This window comes from Lolium rigidum, chromosome 4 (genome assembly GCF_022539505.1).
Source record: "Lolium rigidum isolate FL_2022 chromosome 4, APGP_CSIRO_Lrig_0.1, whole genome shotgun sequence".
NCBI classification, from domain to species: domain Eukaryota; kingdom Viridiplantae; phylum Streptophyta; class Magnoliopsida; order Poales; family Poaceae; genus Lolium; species Lolium rigidum.
This window is the reverse complement of record NC_061511.1, coordinates 179,462,275-179,482,280: the sequence shown is the minus strand read 5'-3', so window position 1 is coordinate 179,482,280 and position 20,006 is coordinate 179,462,275. Positions and strand designations below refer to the sequence as shown.

The following is a 20,006-nucleotide window of genomic DNA, read 5'->3' as shown; positions in this document are numbered from 1 at the left end:
CCCCATTTACCATTATCCCTGCATAATATATGACTGTTCTATGAAAATTATTTAGTGACTCGAAGAAATTATGAGTTAATTGTAATGAAGGAGATTTTACTCGATTCTACGATTCAAGAAAAATCTCGGGGGCTACTGACATAGGCATCCCCAATGGGCCTGCCAAAGAAGGTACCCGGGGTTACTGAAGGCTCACGACCCGAAGATTACAAATCCCGGATGCCCAATAAGGCGTCGATATGGAAGATAGAGATATATTAGGAATAAAGACTTGTAACTATACGGTACGAACTCAAAAAGTCTCCCGCTGTTTGTAACTTGTACATCACGAAACCCTCGGCTCCGCCTCCTATATAAGGGGGAGTTGAGGGAGAAAGAAAGGATCGATTCATTGTCAACACAACCCTAGTTTTTAGCAGTCGAGCACTTTTTCGGCTGAAACCTTCAAGATCTACTTGCCCTCTACTTTCCACGAAACCCTAGTCTACAACTTGTAGGCATTGACAAGTTAATACCTTGTCACCCCCTTCGAAGCGAAGGGAGTCGGTCCCCATACATCAGAATGGACCAAGTCGAAAGGATGTTGAGACACAGACTCACTAGTAGGATAAGGCAACTTAGTTTGTTTGCCAAGCCTACAACCCTGACAACCTTGAAGCGAGACATCTCCTGAGACAGGCCCAAGAAGACCTCGACGAAGTAAAGACGACAAGCGAGAACCATAAAGGTGACCAAGAGGATGATGACACTACTGAAAGGAGGTGGTAGTGGAAGCAGCAAGCACACACGGATCATTCGGTGTAGTGGTAGTAGAAGGAACATGAAGCCAGTCGAGCTCCCAAAGTCCTTGGGAGTCATGGCACCGAGGGTCAACCCAACCAGTGCCCGAGTGTGAGCATCCTGGACAGAAAAAGGAATCAGCATCAAGAATAACCCAACAACCAGAATCAGCGAGCTGAGCAGCGGAAAACAAGTTCATGGTAAGACGGGGAACATTAGAAACATACAGAACGGAAAAGGAGGAAGTAGAAAGAGTGCCACGACTAGAAATAGAAAGAGAAATGACATTTGTAGTATAAGAACATTAACATGAAGAGAAAGAGGTCGAAGAGAATAGAGAACAGAAGAATCAGGAGACATGTGAAAAGAAGCTCCAAAATCAAGAACCCACAAAGATGTACCTAAATGTGTAGAAGTGAGGCAGCAGTGCCCGTGGAAGAAGACCCAGAGGAGGCAAGGAGGCGCCTAAGCGTCGCAATGTCCTGCTCGGTGAAGTCGGTGGTGGAGGGTGCTGAAGAGGGAGCAGGAGGACCAGTAGAGGTGGTGAGCGCACCATTGCACAAGTCCAGTTGCTTCTTGAAGCAATCAATCTCGGACTGCTCGTGCCTATGGCAATATCCACACGGCGGACAAGAATGAGGGTGCCCCCGACCGCGGAAAGGCCAACCACCATGACAAGGTGGCATGGGCAAGAGCGAAGGAGCACTGAAGGGAGTGGGCGCTTGTCTAGGGAGCTCCTCGAAAATTCCCACCATGAGGGGCTTAGGATTGATGGAATCCTGCAGGTTAGCACGAGACATCGGATACCAAACGAACATAAGGCAATATTTACCCAGGTCCGGGGCCCTTGATAAGGTAAAACCATTACTCCTTTTTGTCTGATCTTGATTATTGGTGAAAAAGCTTACAATGGGGCAGCCGATAGACTGTGTGGTGGTGATATTGCCGGGAGGCAAGGTTTATAGGGTTTGGTGTATGCAGGATACTGTAGGTAGGATCCGGCAAGCCCTCTCCTGGCCTTTATATAGGAGGCCAGGTCTCGAGAGTCCTGCACGGATTCGACTAGATTACAAGCAAGATCTAATCTCCTCTCCTTGTTCGTCAAGGAATTGTCTCTTCCATCTTTCCACCATTGCAACCGACGTATTGGTTCACCTTGGGCTGCGGTGATTCTCATGGGCCCCCTGTTGGGCCAGGGAAGGTAGGCCAATGTTTGTTACCCGAAGGGTAATGCCCACATTGGTAGCCCCCAAGTGACTGGCCGAAGCAAAGCTTCGGGCAGGGACTAAAGTTGTCTTTATCCGAATGTCCTGATCATCCGAAGAATGCTGAATCTTGTGCTTGATGTAGAGTCGAAGTTGTTTTTATAGGTTACGCGGCCTGCGCTCCTAATGGGAGTAACCCCGAGTCTATGGGTGGATGCTTGCAACCGTGTGTAGACTCAAGTTGTACTACTCGAAGGTCTTGTTGTTGATGTCGATGTTTTTTAATCCTTTCCATCATCCGATGTTTTTATATTTATCAGGTTTTCAAAGAGTATGGGCTCGAGAGAAGCCAAACAATTGAATATACGTACGGGATGAAGCAACAAGCCCAGGTTTACTCGATGAATCAAAACTGGTTAACTGCTGGAGCAAAACAACGTTACCCTACACAGATTCAAGTCCCCGGGCTCGAACCCGATTTGCTACAACCTTTGGACCCGTTCTTCCTCAGATGTTTTTTATCGACGTGGCTTCCATCTTTTTATCGGGTGCGCGGTCAGCGCTCCCGATGTGAGTAGCCCCGAGCCTGTGGATGACTGTGACGTAGTCATGTATAGGTTTAAATTGCTGAGTCGAGTATTATAGATTTCTTCAAGTTCAGAGAATATTCAGGTGCTCCATCAAGGAGGAGCCTATGATTTTGATGATTTCATCAGCCATGTGGCAACCGCCGCGGTGCAACTGATCTTAACCGAGCGTTGGGGATTTCACTTTCGAGCTTTGGAGACTTTAGTACAGTGGCAATGGCGAGCGGGAAGCGAGGAGAAAGACGAGCATTGGAGCAGGGGCAATCTAAATTAACCTTTACCCCCTTTTATATGGAAAAAGTTACTTCAGATCTTAACCGTCAGATCTGTGTCACCGAAAATGAACGGAAATCTAACTCTACATGTGTTGCAAGGGGAGAGAAACAGGCGGTCCACTACCTACACTACGCACGAGAATCAAGGAAACACCTCGGTCAAAGTACAAGGTTCGATCATTTCCTAACTGACCGCGCAGACATAGGGTTGGCCCACTAGGTGACGTCCTGCCAATCACACCGCAGCAGTTGCCACATTGATGACATCATCCAGATTATCGGGTCCTCTATGATGAAGCACCCGAATATCATTGGAACTCGAAGGAACTTATGATATTCGACTCAGCAACTTAAAGCCTACGCATGACAACTTTGCAGTCATCCACAGGCTTGGGGGCTACTCCCATCGGGAGCGCTAGACGCGCCTTTGGATAAAACGATAAAGACATTGTCGACAAAAATAATTCAAGGCAGAACGGACCCGATCCAGGTTCGAGCCCGGGGACTTGAACCTGTGTAGGGTAACGCTGTTTTGCTCGGCAGTTAACCAGTCTCTGTTCACCGAGTAAAACTGGGCTTGCTACTCTTATCCCTTATGTACGATCGGTTATTCGGATTCTCTCGAAGTCTACATTCCTTAAGGACCCGATACATTCAAAAAGACATCGGATGATGAGGAAGAAGACTCAAAAACATCAACAGCAAGATCTTCGAGTAGTACAACTTGAGTCTACGTACGGTTGCAAGCATCCGCCCATATACTCGGGGGATACTCCCATCGGGAGCGCTGTTCGTGCACCCGACAACAGGCAAATTCAATTTTACATCAAACACAAGATTCAATATTCTTCGACTGATCAAGACATTCGGATGAAGACACCTTTAGTCCCTGCCCGAAGCTTCGCTTCAGCCAGTCACTTGGGGGCTACTGATGTGGGCATTACCCTTCGGGTACACAACATTGTCCTACCTCCATGATGGACCAATACGTCGGTTGCGATGGAGGAAACAAAGAAGGAGACGGATTCTTGATGGACAAGGCGAGGAAACGTCGAATAAGGAAAGGATAGATTAGATCTCATTGTAACATAGTTTATCCGAGCAGGACTCTCGGGACCTGGCCTCCTATATAAAGGCCAGGAGAGAGAGCCTGTCGGAGGATATCGTAAATCATCCTACACAGTCCCGCATACACCAAACCCTAGAAACCTTGCCTTCCGGCGAGTTCACCACAACACAGTCTATCGGCTGCCCCATTGTAACATTTTTCATCGATAAATCAAGATCAGACAAGCATGAGAAAGGGTTTTACCTCATCGAGGGCCCCGAACCTGGGTAAATCTCGTCTTCTGTTCGTTTGGTATCCGATGTCTCGTGCTAACATGTAGGATTCTGTCAACCCTAAGCCCCTCAAGGTGGGCATTACCGAGGAGCCCCCTCGTCAATTGGCACCGTCTGTGGGAAACCTGCTATTCCAAGGCACCTCATCGGCTATTCCGGTCATGTCGGCTACACCTTCGTCGGCATCTCCATCACCATCGGCTCCATCATCGCTCATCTCGGGGGGGTTCGATCCGTTTCGGGTCCTTCGCGTTCACCCCTCGCGCCATCACGTCCTGTTCGGCCTTCTATGGCCTGCAAGGCGGGATGGACATGATGTTCGGGAGCGTTCACCTCAGCGCTAGTGGCGTTCTGCGACTCCCGGACCCGATCACTTCGGGCCCTGCATCAGCCGTGACTCCATCGACTGCTACTTCTACCGCTTCATCGCCAACTGTGATCGATTTATGGGATGCTACTTCAACAACCACTATATCACCATCATCATCATCACGCCGCACCATGTCCACCATGTCTGACGGGCCTGATGATTCCGAGTCATAGGATCTGACATTGTACTACTTCCTCGACTGCGACACCAGGCACGAGCTCGGTTCAAAGGACGTTTCTCCTTTCGTGTGCGGTATCAAGTACTCCACTCATGAAGAAAGCATCAGCGAACATAACGACGCCATCCCCTTGACCGCGACACAATTGGCTCGCCACCAAGTATGCGTCGTCATCAACCCTCAAACGGGATCCGAAATTTCTACGGGTGAGCAAACCCCGCGCACCAACATCGAGCGACGGTGAGATGGCGAAGCCAGCGACAGCAACATCAATAGCACTTTCTCTGTCTCCAGGGAAGAGTGGGTCGCAGCCCGCAACGCTGTGGTCAACAACACCTGCATCCATGTCGGTGTATTGGCAGGAACCCTCAACGCTTACCACGCTATTCTCGAGAAGAACCGCTCTCGTTTAGCCATGGAACGAGCTGATCTTGATCGACGCCATCAGGCAGCCGATCTATCAAGTGAACGACGAAGGGAGCTAACTTCCCTCGAGAGCGCCTCTAAGAGGCGGACGCAAGAGAGATCACGTTGAATATCTCCAACTCCTTCATGACAACGGATACAGCGGGCGTCCTCTGGCCCAAAACAGTCGAAGGAGAACCCGCGCACCTCGCGGCCTACCTGCTCAACAATCAGCCGACGCCTGATGATCCGATGGCGCCGGTTCATCGGGTCGCCTTGGAAAGCCTCGGGATCATCGGCGAAAAGCTTACCCCCAGGAAGGATAAATCTTTGCATCACGGCAGTGGCTGTCGACACCGCTCGTATTCCAAGGATGCTCGCGACGATATTACACAGAGCAAAACTGACAAGGCCCGTCGCCGGCGCGTCGCACGTGCTGGTTTCAATACTGATGATTTTGAAGAGACTAAAGAACACGATGGCGAACTTCGCGGCACTGATTGCCTGAGCCATAAGATTTGGGAGACAATGTCAGCGAAGAGATTCAAGCCAACACCTACCGACGCCGCCAAGTATGACGGCCAGCAGGAGCCGAGATCATGGATAGACGACTACCTGCAAACTGTCATCTTGCACAAAGGAAACCAAGTGGCAGCAATGCAATGCTTACAACTGTACCTCAAGGATTCGGCACGAGCATGGCTGGGAGGCCTGCTGCAAGGATCCATCACATCCTGGGAAGATCTAGTTGACGCTTTCATCAAAAACTTCCAAGCCACGTACAAGAGACATGTCGGCATTGAAGAATTACGACAGTGTCACCAGAAGCCGAAGGAGTCGATGCGTTCGTACATCGGGCGCTTCACTAAACTCCTCCACATTGCCGAAGATGTCTTCGTCGATAGGGCAATCGACGCTTTCAACGATGGCATCCGATGAGAGTCCTATATCAAAGAACTCGGCCGCAAGAAGCCGAAAACTATTACCAAACTAATGGAGATTGCCAACAACTGGGTCGATGGCGAAGATCGCGTGCGGAAGCCGTGCCCGCGCAGCGATGACGAAGAAGATGATCAGAAGCATCCGAACGACTCGAGCAACCGACGCGATCGCCGCAAGAAAATGAGAGATCGCGGGTACGAAACGTTCTGCAATACTATCATCGTTGTGATAGGTTACGATGATCGCCGCAGTGAAAGACATGATGATCGTCGGGATAATAATCGCAGTGGGTCTGGAGGCAGTCGAAGTAACTGGAGGGACCACCCTCCGTGGGTACCTGAATTGTCGCTTGCAGAGCAACTAAACGCTCCTTGCTACATACACGCATGCATTGACCCAAAGGACAACGTCAAGAAGTCAACCCATATGTTGATGGATTGTTGATAGTTTCTCGATCTTCGGAAATTTTACGAATCAGTCAATCCCGCCGCCAAAGTGCATGCATACCAGCCAATGATACAAGGACCATAACCCCCTAACCCGCCTCCTTCACCGCAGCACCAAGTTCAGGAAATTCAGCCTCGCGCACCAAATGAGGTGTTACCTCCACCTCGGGGACAGATGAGCATGATCCATAAGACTGGTGTTTCCAGGAGAGAGTTGAAGAAACTTACGCAAGAAATTAATCTCGCAAAAGTCACCATAGCGAACGTTCCTGAATACATCGACTGGTCCAAGCAGAGTGTCCTATTCAGTAGGGCCGACCACCCGATATCTGTCCCAAGGCCAGGTCACGCTGCACTACTTGAAGCACAGATTGGTGGATTCAACATGAGCAAAGTCTTCATGGACGGAGGCAGCGGGTTAAACCTTCTATTTGCAAGCACGATGAAGGCGATGGGCATCATAGCTGATATGCTGCAAGAATCTGACACAGGTTTCCATGGAATTATTCCGACCCTGCCACTGTACCCTCTCGGCAAGCTCTCCCTGCATGTCATCTTCGGTAAACCCGATAACTTCATGAAGGAAAGGCTCGAGTTCGAGGTAGTGAATTGGGAATCACAGTACGACGCTATCCTTGGGAGGCCAGCTTACGCCAAATTCATGGCAGTACCTCATTACGCATACTTAAAGCTCAAGATGACAGGCAACAACGGAACCACTATCACTGTTCATGGAAGCTTTTCGCGTTCAGACAATTGTGACAGGGAATTTCAGAAGATCGCCTCCAAGTTTGGGGTGATTTCTTCGGCCAGTCACTCGGGGGCTACTGATGTGGGCATTACGCTTCGGGTACTCAACATTGGCCTACCTCCTTTGTCCCAACAAGGGACCATGAAGATCACTGCAGCCCAAGAGGGACCAATACGTCGGTTGTGATGGAGGAAAGGTAAAAGGCGACGGATTCTCGACGGACAAGGCGAGGAAACGTCGAATAAGGAAATGATAGATTAGATCTCATTGTAACATAGTTGAATCTGAGCATGACTCTCGGGACCTGACCTCCTATACAAAGGTCAGGAGAGGGCCTGCCGGAGGACATCGAAATCAACCTACACAATCGCGCATACACCAAACCCTAGAAACCTTGCCTTCCAGTGAGTTCACCGCAATGCAATCTACCGGCTTCCCCTTTGTAACCTTATTCATCGATAAATCAAGATCAGACAAGCAAGAGTAAGCGTTTTACCTCATTGAGGGCCCTGAACCTGGGTAAATCTCGCCTTATGTTCGTTTGGTATCCGATGTCTCGTGCTAACATGCAGGATTCCGTCAACCCTAAGCCTCTCATGGTGGCCATTGCCGAGGATCCCCCTCGTCAGGACGTGACCCGATGGGTCCGCCCCACATCTGCGTGGTCAGTTAGGAAAGGACCGGACCTTGCGCGTTGACCGAGGTGTTTCCTCAATCCTCGTGCGTAGTGGGGGTAGTGGGCCACCGGTTTCTCTCCCCTTGCAACACGTGTAGAGTTAGATCTCCATCCATTTTTTGCAATGCGGATCTGGCGCCCAGGTCCAAGTAACTTTTCTTTATAAAGCGGAGGCAACGCTTAATCCGTTTCACCCACGCTCCATTGCTCATCTTCCTCCTTGCTCTCTGCTCGCCATTGTTACTGCGCCCAAGCTTTAAAAACTCGAAGGAAAGATCCCGAACACCATGGGAAAGAAGAAGGTCACCGCATCCTCCAGCGTCACCGCAAGTGCCACTGGCCTGAGGGCGACCGGTGCCGCACAGAAGTCTGCCGCCGCCAAGGATGCCCAGTGCGACTGGATGGCTTCCTCCATCACCAAGCACGACGAGAAGAAGATGAGGAGCCTGGGACTGATCTCTGACGATGAGAAGGACGTCTGCTTTCCAGGTTCAGATTCTCGTCCTAATCCCCCTGCCGGATTCACCGTTATGTTTCCGCCCTTCTATTCCGTGGGTTGTCTCTTCCAGCCCACGAGTTCCTTCGTTGCCTCTTATTCTCGTACGACATTCAGCTTTGGCAGCTGACGCCGAATTTCATCTTGCACCTTGCAATCTTTATCACCATTTGTGAGGCCTTCCTCGACATCAACCCTCACTGGGGCCTGTGGAAGAAGATATTCTTTGTCAAACGCCACAGCAGGGGGGGCAGACCATATGTTGTAGGAGGGGTCGACTTCGTCGTCCGGAAGGAGGTGAATTATTTCAACTTTCCGATGAAAGAGTTTGTCCAAGGCTGGAGGTCGAAATGGTTTTATCTCAGGGACCGGCCAGCTTCGGGACATCGCTCCGACCTGCCGAAGTTCTTAGACGTCCTGGAGGCGACGCCGAAGAAGTCTTGGCAAAACATCCTGACTGCTAAATAAAAATCAGTAGCCGACGATTTATATGAGAAGGTCCTAGAGCTGAAGAACGCTGGTGGCCAAACAATGATCGGCATCGAGGTTGTTGTTGTGTTCCTGAAGCGCCGCATCCAACCAGTAATTTCGTTCAAGTATCTTCATTTATGACACACTTCAAAGAAGACAATAATTATTCTTAAATTGGATTTTGCCAAGGCATTTGATACCATTGAACATGACGTCATTATCCAAGTCCTAAAGCATATGGGCTTCAATCAGAAATGGTTAGACAGGGTGTCTTCTCTGCTAACCACTGGTACTTCCTCCATATTGTTAAATGGTAACTTGGAAACCAATTCGTCTGTAGGAGGAGAGTCGGACAAGGGGATCCAGTTTCCCCATTACTCTATGTCTTGGGTTCTGACCTATTACAAGCTATCATAAATGATCTATTGTATCAAGGAATAATTAATTTGCCTATTCAGACAAATGATCTAGAGTTTCCTATTATTCGGTACGCAGACAACACTGCTTATCTTACTGGCCGGTAGAGTTCAGATTGTGGCCCTCAAAAAGACTTTGAAAAAATTCTCCAAGTCCACGGGGTTAAGAATCAATTTTGAAGAATCCCATATGGTAGCAATAAATGTGTCCGAGGATGTGGTAGCACAACTTGCATTTTAATCGGGATGCCGAGTTGGGTCTATGCCTTTCACCTATTTAGGGCTACCTTTAGGTAGAACCAAGCCAACAATTCAAGAGCTCAAGCATTTGGTCTGCTGTGTTGAGAGGAAGTTATCATCTAGCACCAGCGTTTTGTCTCAAGGTGCAAGGTTGCAACTAATCAATTCGGTTCTTACATATATGCCTTTAAACTTCCTTTGCTAGTGGTAGCTTCATCCTAGTCTTACTATTCAGTTGAACAGAATTCACAGGCAGTGCTTGTGGAGAGATAACAGTGATACTCCCAAGCAGTCCCTAGCAGCTTGGGAATTGATTTGCAAACCTAAGAAAAATGGTGGTTTAGGAATTATGAATTTTCAAAAACAAAATGCATCTCTCTTGATCAAGCACTTGGATAAATGCTATAATAAAGTTGATATTCTCTGGGTCAGCCTATCTGGTATTATTACTACTAAAATGCCGCATGCAGAGAAACTTTATGGTTCTTTTTGGTGGAAAGATATTTTAAAACAAGTAGATAATTTCAGATGAGTATCTCACGTGAAGCTAGAAACACTTTTAATTTTTGGCAAGACAAGTGGCTAATTGCCGATTCTAGTCTACCCTTTCCTAGGCTATTTTCTTATTCGCAAAATGCAAACTTTTATACAGCCCAAGTTATGACTATTACCAGCAAGAAGATCTATTTCATTTTGCCTCTGTCTCGAAGGGTGTTTGATGAATTCCAAACCTTACAGAATCTAATGATGCCGAACCCATTAAGCGATCACAAGGTTGTTTGGGCCTATATTTGGGGAGAGAAATGTACATCAGCCCAATTTTATGGTAAAATGCGTTAGCAGTTCAGCACATCACTGTTCCCAAGGTATATCATTGGCTGTGGAAATCCAGCCGTGTGATAAAGTCCAAGGTTTTTGCTTGGCTTTAATTGATGGATAGATTGAACACTCGAGATCTTCTGCAGCGCCGACATTGGCAGGTTACAGATGACATACATTCTGTGTTGTGTCCTAGCAGAGCTTATGAAGATAGAATCCACATGTTCTTTAACTGTAACTTCAGTCAACGCATATAAAATTACCGCCAAACTGAATGGCCTAACAGTGATGATCTGCAGACGGTGATACCGGGAGCTAGGAGAAGTTTTAAGAGACATTTTTTTCATGGAAGTCCTCATCACAGCTTGTTGGCATATTTGGCTCAGGAAAAATGCGTAAATTTTTAGGCAAGAGAAACCAACTTTTGCTTGCTGGAGAGGTAGTTTTATCCACGACATGTCCATGCTTAAGCATCAGATTAAAAACAAATACTATGTTGAGCTCATGGCTTGGATCGCCTCTTTACCACAAGGTTGTAAATATTTAGGTAGGTGTGGAGTTTTACCTTGTATGTGTATAGTTTTTCTTTTATCAATGAAATACAGTAAAAATGTTTTCAAAGGGCCATTGGCCGCACTTTTTATTACAAGGAGAAGAAAAGGCTTGGATCGCATGTGACGTGACACCGTTGCCATCCTTGCCCATTGGAGGTTGTGGAAGGAATGCTCGTATCTTTCAGCAGGAAGAAATACAGTAAAAATGTTGTGGGGAGTTTTGCCTCACAGTCCAGAGTCAAAATAAGATGTTCTATTCAGCTCTAGGGCAATCTCTTTCAAGGTGTTATTCGACAGGACCCCTCTCCACTTTTGAATCCAGTTTTTCAGAGACACGGGTAACCAAAACCTAGACGCATTGATCAAATAACGAGAGGATATGATTCCTCTCGTTCATGAGCACCTGGTATGAGCAACACGGCGCATGAAGACAAACACACATCAGAACGGGATCAGTTTGTTGTAGGCAACAGTGTATACCTGCGCCTGCGACCATATGTGCAAACATCGGTTGCCAACCGATCATCACAGAAACTCTCATTTGAGTACTTTGGCCCTTTTTTTTACTGTAACTTTGGCCCTTACTTGGTGCTCCGGATGGTGGGCAAGGTCACCTACAAGATCCAACTGCCTCCGTCTTCACGCATACAACTTGTTGTGCATTTACCCCAATTGAAGGAAACCATTCCTGGCAAACCGAAGGTCTACATCGGGTTGCCAAGATGCATTCTCTCCATGCTAACACTAAATATTGCTGAAGGTGAGACGTCAAATGGTCAGGATTGCCGGATGAGTGAAAACCTAAGAGCCTCTCTTCGCGCTCGTCAACATGTTTCCAGCAGCACCGGGGTGAGGACATATCGGTACTCCTACTCGAGTTAATGTCGCGCACAGGCTGACACGTACCTAACCAAGGTAGAGACACATGGACGCATGGGAACGCATCCGTGAGACGCACCAGCTGGTAGGTGGCGACAACCGGCAGATTCTTTGGTAAATTCATAGATCTGGTACGTGCACTTATTTTGGTATGTATCTAGTTTGTTTTAAAATATTTAAAATGTTTTATATTAGTGAACGGAAAGAGTACTTCCATTCCATTATATAAGTTGTTTTAGCAAACTATTACTCCCTCCTTTCCTACATATAAACGATATATTTTGTTGAAAAAAGTCTATAATGTAGAGTATATTGTAAGGACACGTACAATGGGGTGATGTCAGTCTTCCCTTAGAGGTGCCACGTCGGATTTTTGCTTAGTTCGAGGAGAGAGAATAAAAGGAAAGAAGGTTATCTTCCCTTAGCTAAGAGATCATCTAAGGCATTTTCTCCATTGCACGACATGCCTTCCCTTAACAATATAATTTTCTACCAATTTTAATTGATTACCATTAATTGCTAGGGAAGGCTATAAGAGATAACACATTGTATGACTTATATCTATTGTCATCTCTAGATGATGTGACGGTATAAGGGAAGGCGTACCTTCTCTACCACTGTACATGCCCTAATGCACCACTTTTGTGGAAAAATATTCAGGGATTTGATTATATTTCCTCATCTTATACAAAGCTCTCTGTTTTCTCACGTTAACTGTACAGGGTAATCCCGCATAAACCTGATGTGATTTTTCCTCAATATATGTTCTTCGATTTCTGTTCAAAAAAACTGTATGACTTATACGGAGTATCCAGGAACGGAGTGTGTACAAGATATAATTTCAAATGTCGTTTAGGAACAAACGATCGATCATCCGCATACTCTGCACTTCTAAAAGAACTGACTTTCCTTGAACTATGCAAGACAAACAGACGAAACCACCATGCCAGCCAAATGTCAAAACCTCCCAAAACCGTGACCGTTCATGGCGCCCTCCTTCCTCGGACGGTCGGACCTCCTCTCCGCCACCCGCTTCCACGCGCGCGCATTCCCATCCGCGCTTCGCCTCAGACACCACCAACGCCAGGTTCCCCTCCCCGCCTTTGGCCACCGCCACGAGTCACAACGCGAAAGAATCCACCAATTGCTCCCCGGTCGGACAAACAATGGCGCCGAGCAAGCTCCGCAAGGCGCTGGGCGCGGTGAAGGACCAGACGAGCATCGGGCTGGCCAAGGTGGGCAGCGGCAGCGGCGCCGCCTCGACGGAGCTGGAGGTGGCCATCGTCAAGGCCACCAAGCACGGCGAGAGCTTCCCCGCCGACGAGCGCCACATCCGGGAGATCCTGGCGCTCACGCGCTACTCCCGCGCGTACGTCGGCGCCTGCGTGGCCTCCCTGTCGCGCCGCCTCGGGCGCACCCGGAGCTGGGACGTGGCGCTCAAGACGCTGGTGATCGTGCACCGCCTCCTCGCCGACGGCGAGCCGGCGTTCGAGCAGGAGCTCTTCTACGCCACGCGCCGCGGCACGCGCATGCTCAACATGTCCGACTTCTGCGGCCGCGCCCGCGCCGACGCGTGGGACTTCTCCGCGTTCGTGCGCACCTACGCCGCGTACCTCGACGACCGCCTCGAGTACCGGATGCAGGGCAGGCAGGGCGGCGCCAACCGCTGCAAGCTGCTGCGCGACGAGCTCTACCGGTCCCCCGGCAGCCGGTTCAGCAACGACGGCGCTAACGAGAGCCGACGGGAGGACGCGGCGGCCGACGCCGACGACGCCGACGCCAAGGCGGTGGCGCTGGTGCCGAGGGACACGCCGACGAGCGAGATGACGCTGGAACAGCTGCTCGGCAAGGTCCATCAGCTGCAGCATCTCCTGGACCGCTTCATCGCTTGCCGCCCCGTGGGTGAGTCCATCCGTGCGTGCACGCAATTGTATTCGTTCTTGGATGATCACATCATCACCGAGCGTGCGCTAAAATGGAACGGCATGCACGTTGCAGGCGCGGCGAGGACGAACCGGGTGGTGACGGTGTCGCTGTACCCGCTGGTGAAGGAGAGCGTGCAGCTGTACTGCGAGCTCACGGAGGTGATGGCGGCGCTCATCGAGCAGTTCCCCGACATGGAGACCGCCGACTGCGAGCGCGTGCACGGCGTCTTCTGCGGCCTCGTCAAGCAGCTCGACGAGCTCGACGCCTTCTACGCGTGGTGCAAGGACGCCTACGTCTGCCGGCAGTCTGACGTCCCGGAGGTGGAGGTCATCACGCAGAAGAAGCTGGAGCTCATGGACGATTTCATCCGTGACAGACGCGGCGCCGAGTCGCAGCAGAAGTTGCCGTCACTGGAATTGCCCAGCCCGGAGCCGGAGGCTGAGGAGCTCGACATGAGCGCCACCAGGGCCCTTCCCGCGCCGGTGGAGCCGCCGGTTGCGGTGCAAGACGAGCACAATTACTGCGAGGTGTCGCATGCAGAGCAGGAGGTGCCACTGATCGCCACCGACGTGGTCGAGGAAGAGGCGGACTTCTTGAACTTGAAGGCGGACGCCATGTCCGGGGAAGAACACGGGCAGCTGCTGGCTCTGGCGTTGTTCGATGGCAACCCTGCCGGATCGGCGCCGACATGCGACCTGTTCGACACCTCGTCGGCGGACTGGGAGACGGCGTTAGTCGAGTCGGCGAGCGCGCTCGAGAACCAGCGCGCGGTGCTCGGGGGCGGGCTCAACATGATGGTCCTCGACGGCATGTACAACCACGCAACGGCGGCGAACGCACAGGTGTTCTCAGGCAGCGCGAGCAGCGTGGCTTTGCGGCCGCCCGGTACACCCATGCTGGCGCTTCCTGCGCCGCCGGGGATGTGGAGTGTCGCGGCAGGTGCGGACCCCTTTGCGGCGTCGATGGTAGTGCCACCGCCGACGTACGTGCAGATGTCCGACATGCAGATGAAGCAGCAACTTCTGACGGAAGAGCAGATGGTGTGGCAACGTTATGGCAAGAATGGTATGCAAGGGCAAGGGGCCCTGTCAATGCTAGAACAACGGCCTCCCGGTGTTTACCATCGTGCTTCTTAGAAAAAGAAACATTACCTGTCTGTTACACATTTTAATTGTTTTTTCAAGAAACACGATACTATAGAAAGATCTGGAGATCAGAGAGTCAAATGGGTCATACGCAACGGGTGTTTTGTCTAGCAAATCAACCTGTGCCAGATGATACGATACTAAAAAGCTATGAAAATAGAAAACTAAGGAAACATGCAGCAGCAATGCTACAAACAGACCAACAAAAGGCATTTCCACACATAATAACATAATAATAATGATTCAAATAGTTAATACAAACTAGGACTGCAAACAAATGTAAACCACATTAATTAAGCTACTAGATTGTCAAGTAGGCCCTCAGGCAGCAGGCTACGGTTGACAGTTATTACACAAATATGTAGACTATGATGGATTGCAGCATCACCATCCAGATAGATAACTTTCAAACCAGCAGTAAACAGTTTTGTCTGCACAAGCAAACAGTAACCAGCTCGGTCGCTTGTCCAGTATTGTGCTCATGCTTGAGACACAACCAAGTTCCGGCTTCAGAAGAGTGTTGGCCTTGTCATACGCCCAGGAATCGTTGGGCCATCTAGGAGATGCCAACATCGAAGATTCATGAAGAGTCATTGCATTAAAGAATGATGGCTCAAATACGCAAATCAGAAACAGCAGATACTTCTGAGATCAATAGCCACTTAAGAGAATGGATCCTTCATGGCTGGGTTCAAATAGCTGGAGCTTGCAAGGTTATTGGGAGCAGGAGGCATATCATAAAAAGAGCTGGTCATCTGTGGAAGCGACCCGCTTGCATCAAAGGCTAGAGGAGCAGCATAATCGTAGTGACCATTGTATGTTGATTGATCCAGAGGATACAGCAAGAACTGATCATTTGCCAAATCGGAGGAGAAGGTTTCACCAGGAGCAAAGAGATCATCGAGTTCTATAAATTCATCACCAGGGTACATGTTCTGCAAATTGTTTTCAGTAACACCGGTGTTGATAGCACAAAAATCAACATTAGGAGCACTTCCTGCCCAGGCAAGCCCTGCCAATTCGTTGTAGAGATCAGAAGTGTTTGTCTCAAGAGCTTGAGCCTCAAGATCAGAAATTGGAGGCAGACCAGGATTCTGCAACAAAACCTAAGTTAGCTACATAGTACTAACATCTTGAGCAGAAGATTCCAGAATAAGTAAATTACGAAATTAACCAGCAAATACCTCTGCAAATGGTAGGTCATGGTTGGGAGAATCATCCAAAAACATTGACAGTTCATCCAATAAAATTCCATCAATTTCAGGAGGTGCTTCATTGACCTCATCAGAATTGATGTTAATATCAGAAGATGGAACAGACTGCTGAGCAGTAGCTTGTGGTTCCTGAATAACTATAGCAGTAGCCAAGGCAGAACTTTCAGCTTGCGGGTCCTCAATACCTGAGGATGGTGCAATAGTGAAGAGAGAAGTTCCAGCATCTAAATTATCCCATTCATTCTCATCAAAAGGAGCTCCATATTGCTCGCCAATCCTTGGGCCGAGTCCACTTTTTTTAAATATCTTGCAAAGTACGTAAGCATCCTGAAATAATAAACCGATGACAATGTATTTAAATAACCTTGCAGAGCACTAGAAATACTATCCAAAGATAACTACAAATAAATATAGGTAGCTCATTCTGCCACCTTGTAAAGGTCATGTATTAACTGAATTACATTCCAGTATGGTACAGAGTAAATATTTCTAATGCAAAATAGACTATTCAAAGATCAGTACTGCTTGACTTGCATAGAATACAACTATTGTCGCATTACGACATATGACAAGGACCAAGGAATCAATTACAAGATTTAAATAGGTTAACTATGTAACTGAAACATCTTGCTAACAGTCTAATAAACATAAACAGTGTAGAGGTAAAAGGCAGTACCTTTGAGAAACCAGCAGAAGCCAGACTTTCATCTTCCATTTTGTATTCATACATCACCCAATCAGTTCTGTTGCCTTTGGGTGCCTTGCCTTCATGAAAAATCAAGGTTTTCTTCAACCCAACAATGCGAGAGTTCAGCACAATTTCTCTATCCTTTCCACTTGTTTTCCAGTAACCATTCGGAGTGGCACGGTTTGTCCTAGACCCTTTGGGGTATTTCTTGTCACGGGGGCAAAAGAAAAACCACTCAAGATCTTTGCTCTGAAGACAGGATTTATCTACACACACAAAAAGAAGGTTTGGACAATAATAAGAACTAATTTAGCAAAACTGGGAGGATTAATTCAGGTTTGTATAATTACATCTGAGGAAAAACAGGTTGACTTCCTACTTGAAGTGCCATTCTTATATCAAGAGAAAGACATAACAGCATTAAAAGAGAATTACCAGGAAGGTCCCAAGGAGCAAACTTGTAAAGCTCAACCACTGATATAGCTTCAACAAAAAGCTTCTTCCCCATAATCTTCCTTTTCAGGTAGTATGAAACAAGCTCAACATCAGTTGGGTGGAAACGAAAGCCAGGTGGCAGGCAAGTTTGAGCCATCACCGCAGTGGGTGTCTTGCGCTCAGTAAGAAGAAAGAACAGAGAGATCCTAGCGTGAAACACAAGCAGAAATGCTTCACCAGAATATGCAATTATCAACACACCAATCAGGGAATTGTCAAGTTCGGCTCAACAGGTGAAAGTTCAGTCCTCAGAAGACAGAATTAAGGACCGTGGATCAACCAAACTTGAGAAGAGAGTAGCTCTCAAAAGTTTTGAGAAGAGAAAGGAATCAGAGAGAGAGCTTCAGAAGATTGCAGTGTGAGCAGAATAGGACAGCTCACGATGTGACAAGTATTCTGAAGGGAGTAGACCAACAGAGCTATTGGTCCAGTGACAGCAAGAGCAGAGAACGGAACTGATGAGAAGCCACTCTTGGCAAGACTCAACGAAAGCAGGTACACCAGGGACTAGAGCGAGAATTGTTTACGATCCCAGATGAGAGAAGCTGAGTCTTGCCAATAAAACCAACTACCACTGACTCACATAATAGGAAGTATTAGCACAAAACTCCCAGATAATCCACCTGTATCAAGTGAAGTCTCGGAATTTTATGCAATATATGAACCAGAAGTAGCACGTGAGGAAATAAGGAGATCCCTCGCGGACTTCAAAAGACATGGGTGATCAAGTTCAAAATCCTGCAGGAAGAAAATATATAACATCATCAGTATACAACAGCAAAAGTACATACAGAAAAAAAATGTTGCATGTTTTCTAGAAATCATCTTAGTGTCTAACATAATAAAACATTAACTCTAGATGCTCTAGCCTTAAAAAATAATTATTATAGAAGCCAGAAGTAAAGATTATCTATAGGCAGCTAATTTTACAGGTGACCAAGTTGAAAATCCTGCAGGAAAATATATAGCATCATCATCAGTATATAACAGCAAAAGTATACAGAATACAGATGTTCTATGTATTCTAGAAATATAGCGCCACTCATAACATAACACTAATTCTAGATACCCTACCCTCAAAAAAAATTATCACAGAAGCCAGATGTACAGATTATCTATGGGCAGCTAAATTTACAGCTCAAGAAACCCACATTGATGCAACCAGGCTTAAAATACATAACATATCACAAGCACATTACCAGGTAGATGCATCTACCATAACAGCTAATCCAAAGTACAGGCCCTAGGGAGCAAATCGAATGAACTTCAGGATTCGAATGAAATTCGACAACAAAACAAAGTAATCTATCCCACAGACGGAGAAACTACAACATATCCAGCCCACCGAAGTCAACGATCACGATCCATCGTCCCAACCGAAAGAAATAACCCAACCTCTACGCAAATCGGAGCTCGGCTCAGCCAATCTTATGACTTGAGCGATTCCTACGATATCGGATCACGTACCCCCAAATCAACGCCTAGATCGATCGAGCACGAACCCTAATCCGCGAACCCCCACGGAAATTTCTACGCACGGATCCGCTTCGCGATTCGGCAACCACTACCGAGGAATTCGACGGATCGAACGCCAATTGCTCACGACGGGGCCTAACTCGAAAATCAGATCTACGCCGATTCCAAACAATCTAATCAAGCCCGATCGTCCTAGAACATCAGAGCGCGATCGAACGACGGGGGAATCGAGAGATCGGGGGCTTACGCGGAGGGCGCAGGGGAGCCAGCAGGACGTCGGGGGAGGTCGACGGGGAGGAGGTGAGCGCCGCCGTTTGGTCAATGGAGGATGGCTGGGAGGATGTGAGGTTTTGGGGGAAGCAATCTCGCGTCGCTGGGTCGCGGGCTCCTTTATACCCGCGGGTGGCGCGCGCTGGGCCGGGTCGCTGACTGCTGGGCCCCCGCAGTCCGTTCCTACTACTGTGCAGGGTTTCTTTTTTTTCGTTAAATTAATAATTCGCCACGCCGCGTCGTGCGCTTCGCGGAAACTTCCCCTGCAAGCGACGATTGTCAAATTTTTCCAGGCGCCGTAGTCCAACCCGGACATTTGACCTCCTGCCTTTCCATTGGCCGGGGATTATTTTAGGGAAAAGATGGGGAAATTTGGGTGCTGCAGGGGGCTAAATGCGTAACTTTTAGATGTTTTGGTATTTGCGATGCGATTTCTGTTCTTTGGCTTTGTCTCTCGAACCCGGTGTCACGGTGCCGGACGTTGCTGGTGAGTGGGGCAGCGGTTGTGTGTGGAGCCACTTGGGGCTGACGTGTGTGAGACTCGGCGTGACAACTGTGCGCCGTTGGATCCTTGGACTCTTGCCGTGCAGGCTTCGTATCAGCCGTCCTGATCATGTCATCCGGTCCACCGTCTTTCTGCCTCCAAACTTTGATGTACTTGTGACAAAATTTTCTTCAGTAATTGCAGGTCTATTTGCCATTATGACTTGATTTCCTGCACACCATTCAAAGATAGAAGAGATTGCACATCTTTGCAATAAGTAGTCATTAATAGCACATTGAGAGAGAAACTTAGTCAATTCCTTGATATAGCTAAAGGTTTAATCGTGAGAAAAAAAAATGGCGTATTTCATAGTCGTCAGTCAGTTTCCTCCACAAGCCAATAATCGCCAAGGAAACCAATTCCAGCAACGTCAAGTGCAATTCCAACAGACAGCGGTTAATTGGCATGGGCAAGTTA

At 48.2% G+C, this 20,006-nt stretch overlaps 2 protein-coding genes across 2 annotated transcripts; one reads left to right on the top strand and one right to left on the bottom strand.

Moving 5' to 3' along the window:
* Positions 1–12,997: 12,997 nt before the first annotated feature.
* Positions 12,998–14,893, top strand: LOC124707375 (putative clathrin assembly protein At4g02650). Its single transcript, XM_047239034.1, has 3 exons — positions 12,998–13,733; positions 13,830–14,034; positions 14,182–14,893. The coding sequence occupies exons 1-3, from the start codon at positions 12,998–13,000 to the stop codon at positions 14,891–14,893; spliced, it is 1,653 nt and encodes a 550-aa protein (XP_047094990.1).
* Positions 14,894–15,114: 221 nt separating this feature from the next.
* On the bottom strand, positions 15,115–19,129 carry LOC124706463 (NAC domain-containing protein 82-like). Its single transcript, XM_047238128.1, has 5 exons — positions 19,023–19,129; positions 17,240–18,037; positions 16,793–17,070; positions 16,087–16,443; positions 15,115–15,996 (listed from the first exon to the last, which is right to left on the bottom strand). The coding sequence occupies exons 2-5, from the start codon at positions 17,394–17,396 to the stop codon at positions 15,565–15,567; spliced, it is 1,224 nt and encodes a 407-aa protein (XP_047094084.1). The 5' UTR covers positions 17,397–18,037; positions 19,023–19,129; the 3' UTR covers positions 15,115–15,564.
* Between the last annotated feature and the right edge of the window lie 877 nt (positions 19,130–20,006).

Bases quoted from the DNA above. Each gene is read 5' to 3' on its own strand.
- LOC124706463 (XM_047238128.1), bottom strand. From the start codon at position 17,396: ATGGCTCAAACTTGCCTGCCACCTGGCTTTCGTTTCCACCCAACTGAT. The intron at 16,444-16,792 runs GTACTGCCTTTT...TTATTATTTCAG, and splicing joins CTTCTGCTGGTTTCTCAAAG to GATGCTTACGTACTTTGCAA. The intron at 15,997-16,086 runs GTATTTGCTGGT...GTTTTGTTGCAG, and splicing joins ATGACCTACCATTTGCAGAG to AATCCTGGTCTGCCTCCAAT.
- LOC124707375 (XM_047239034.1), top strand. From the start codon at position 12,998: ATGGCGCCGAGCAAGCTCCGCAAGGCGCTGGGCGCGGTGAAGGACCAG. The intron at 13,734-13,829 runs GTGAGTCCATCC...TGCACGTTGCAG, and splicing joins CATCGCTTGCCGCCCCGTGG to GCGCGGCGAGGACGAACCGG. The intron at 14,035-14,181 runs GTGCAAGGACGC...GGAATTGCCCAG, and splicing joins CTCGACGCCTTCTACGCGTG to CCCGGAGCCGGAGGCTGAGG.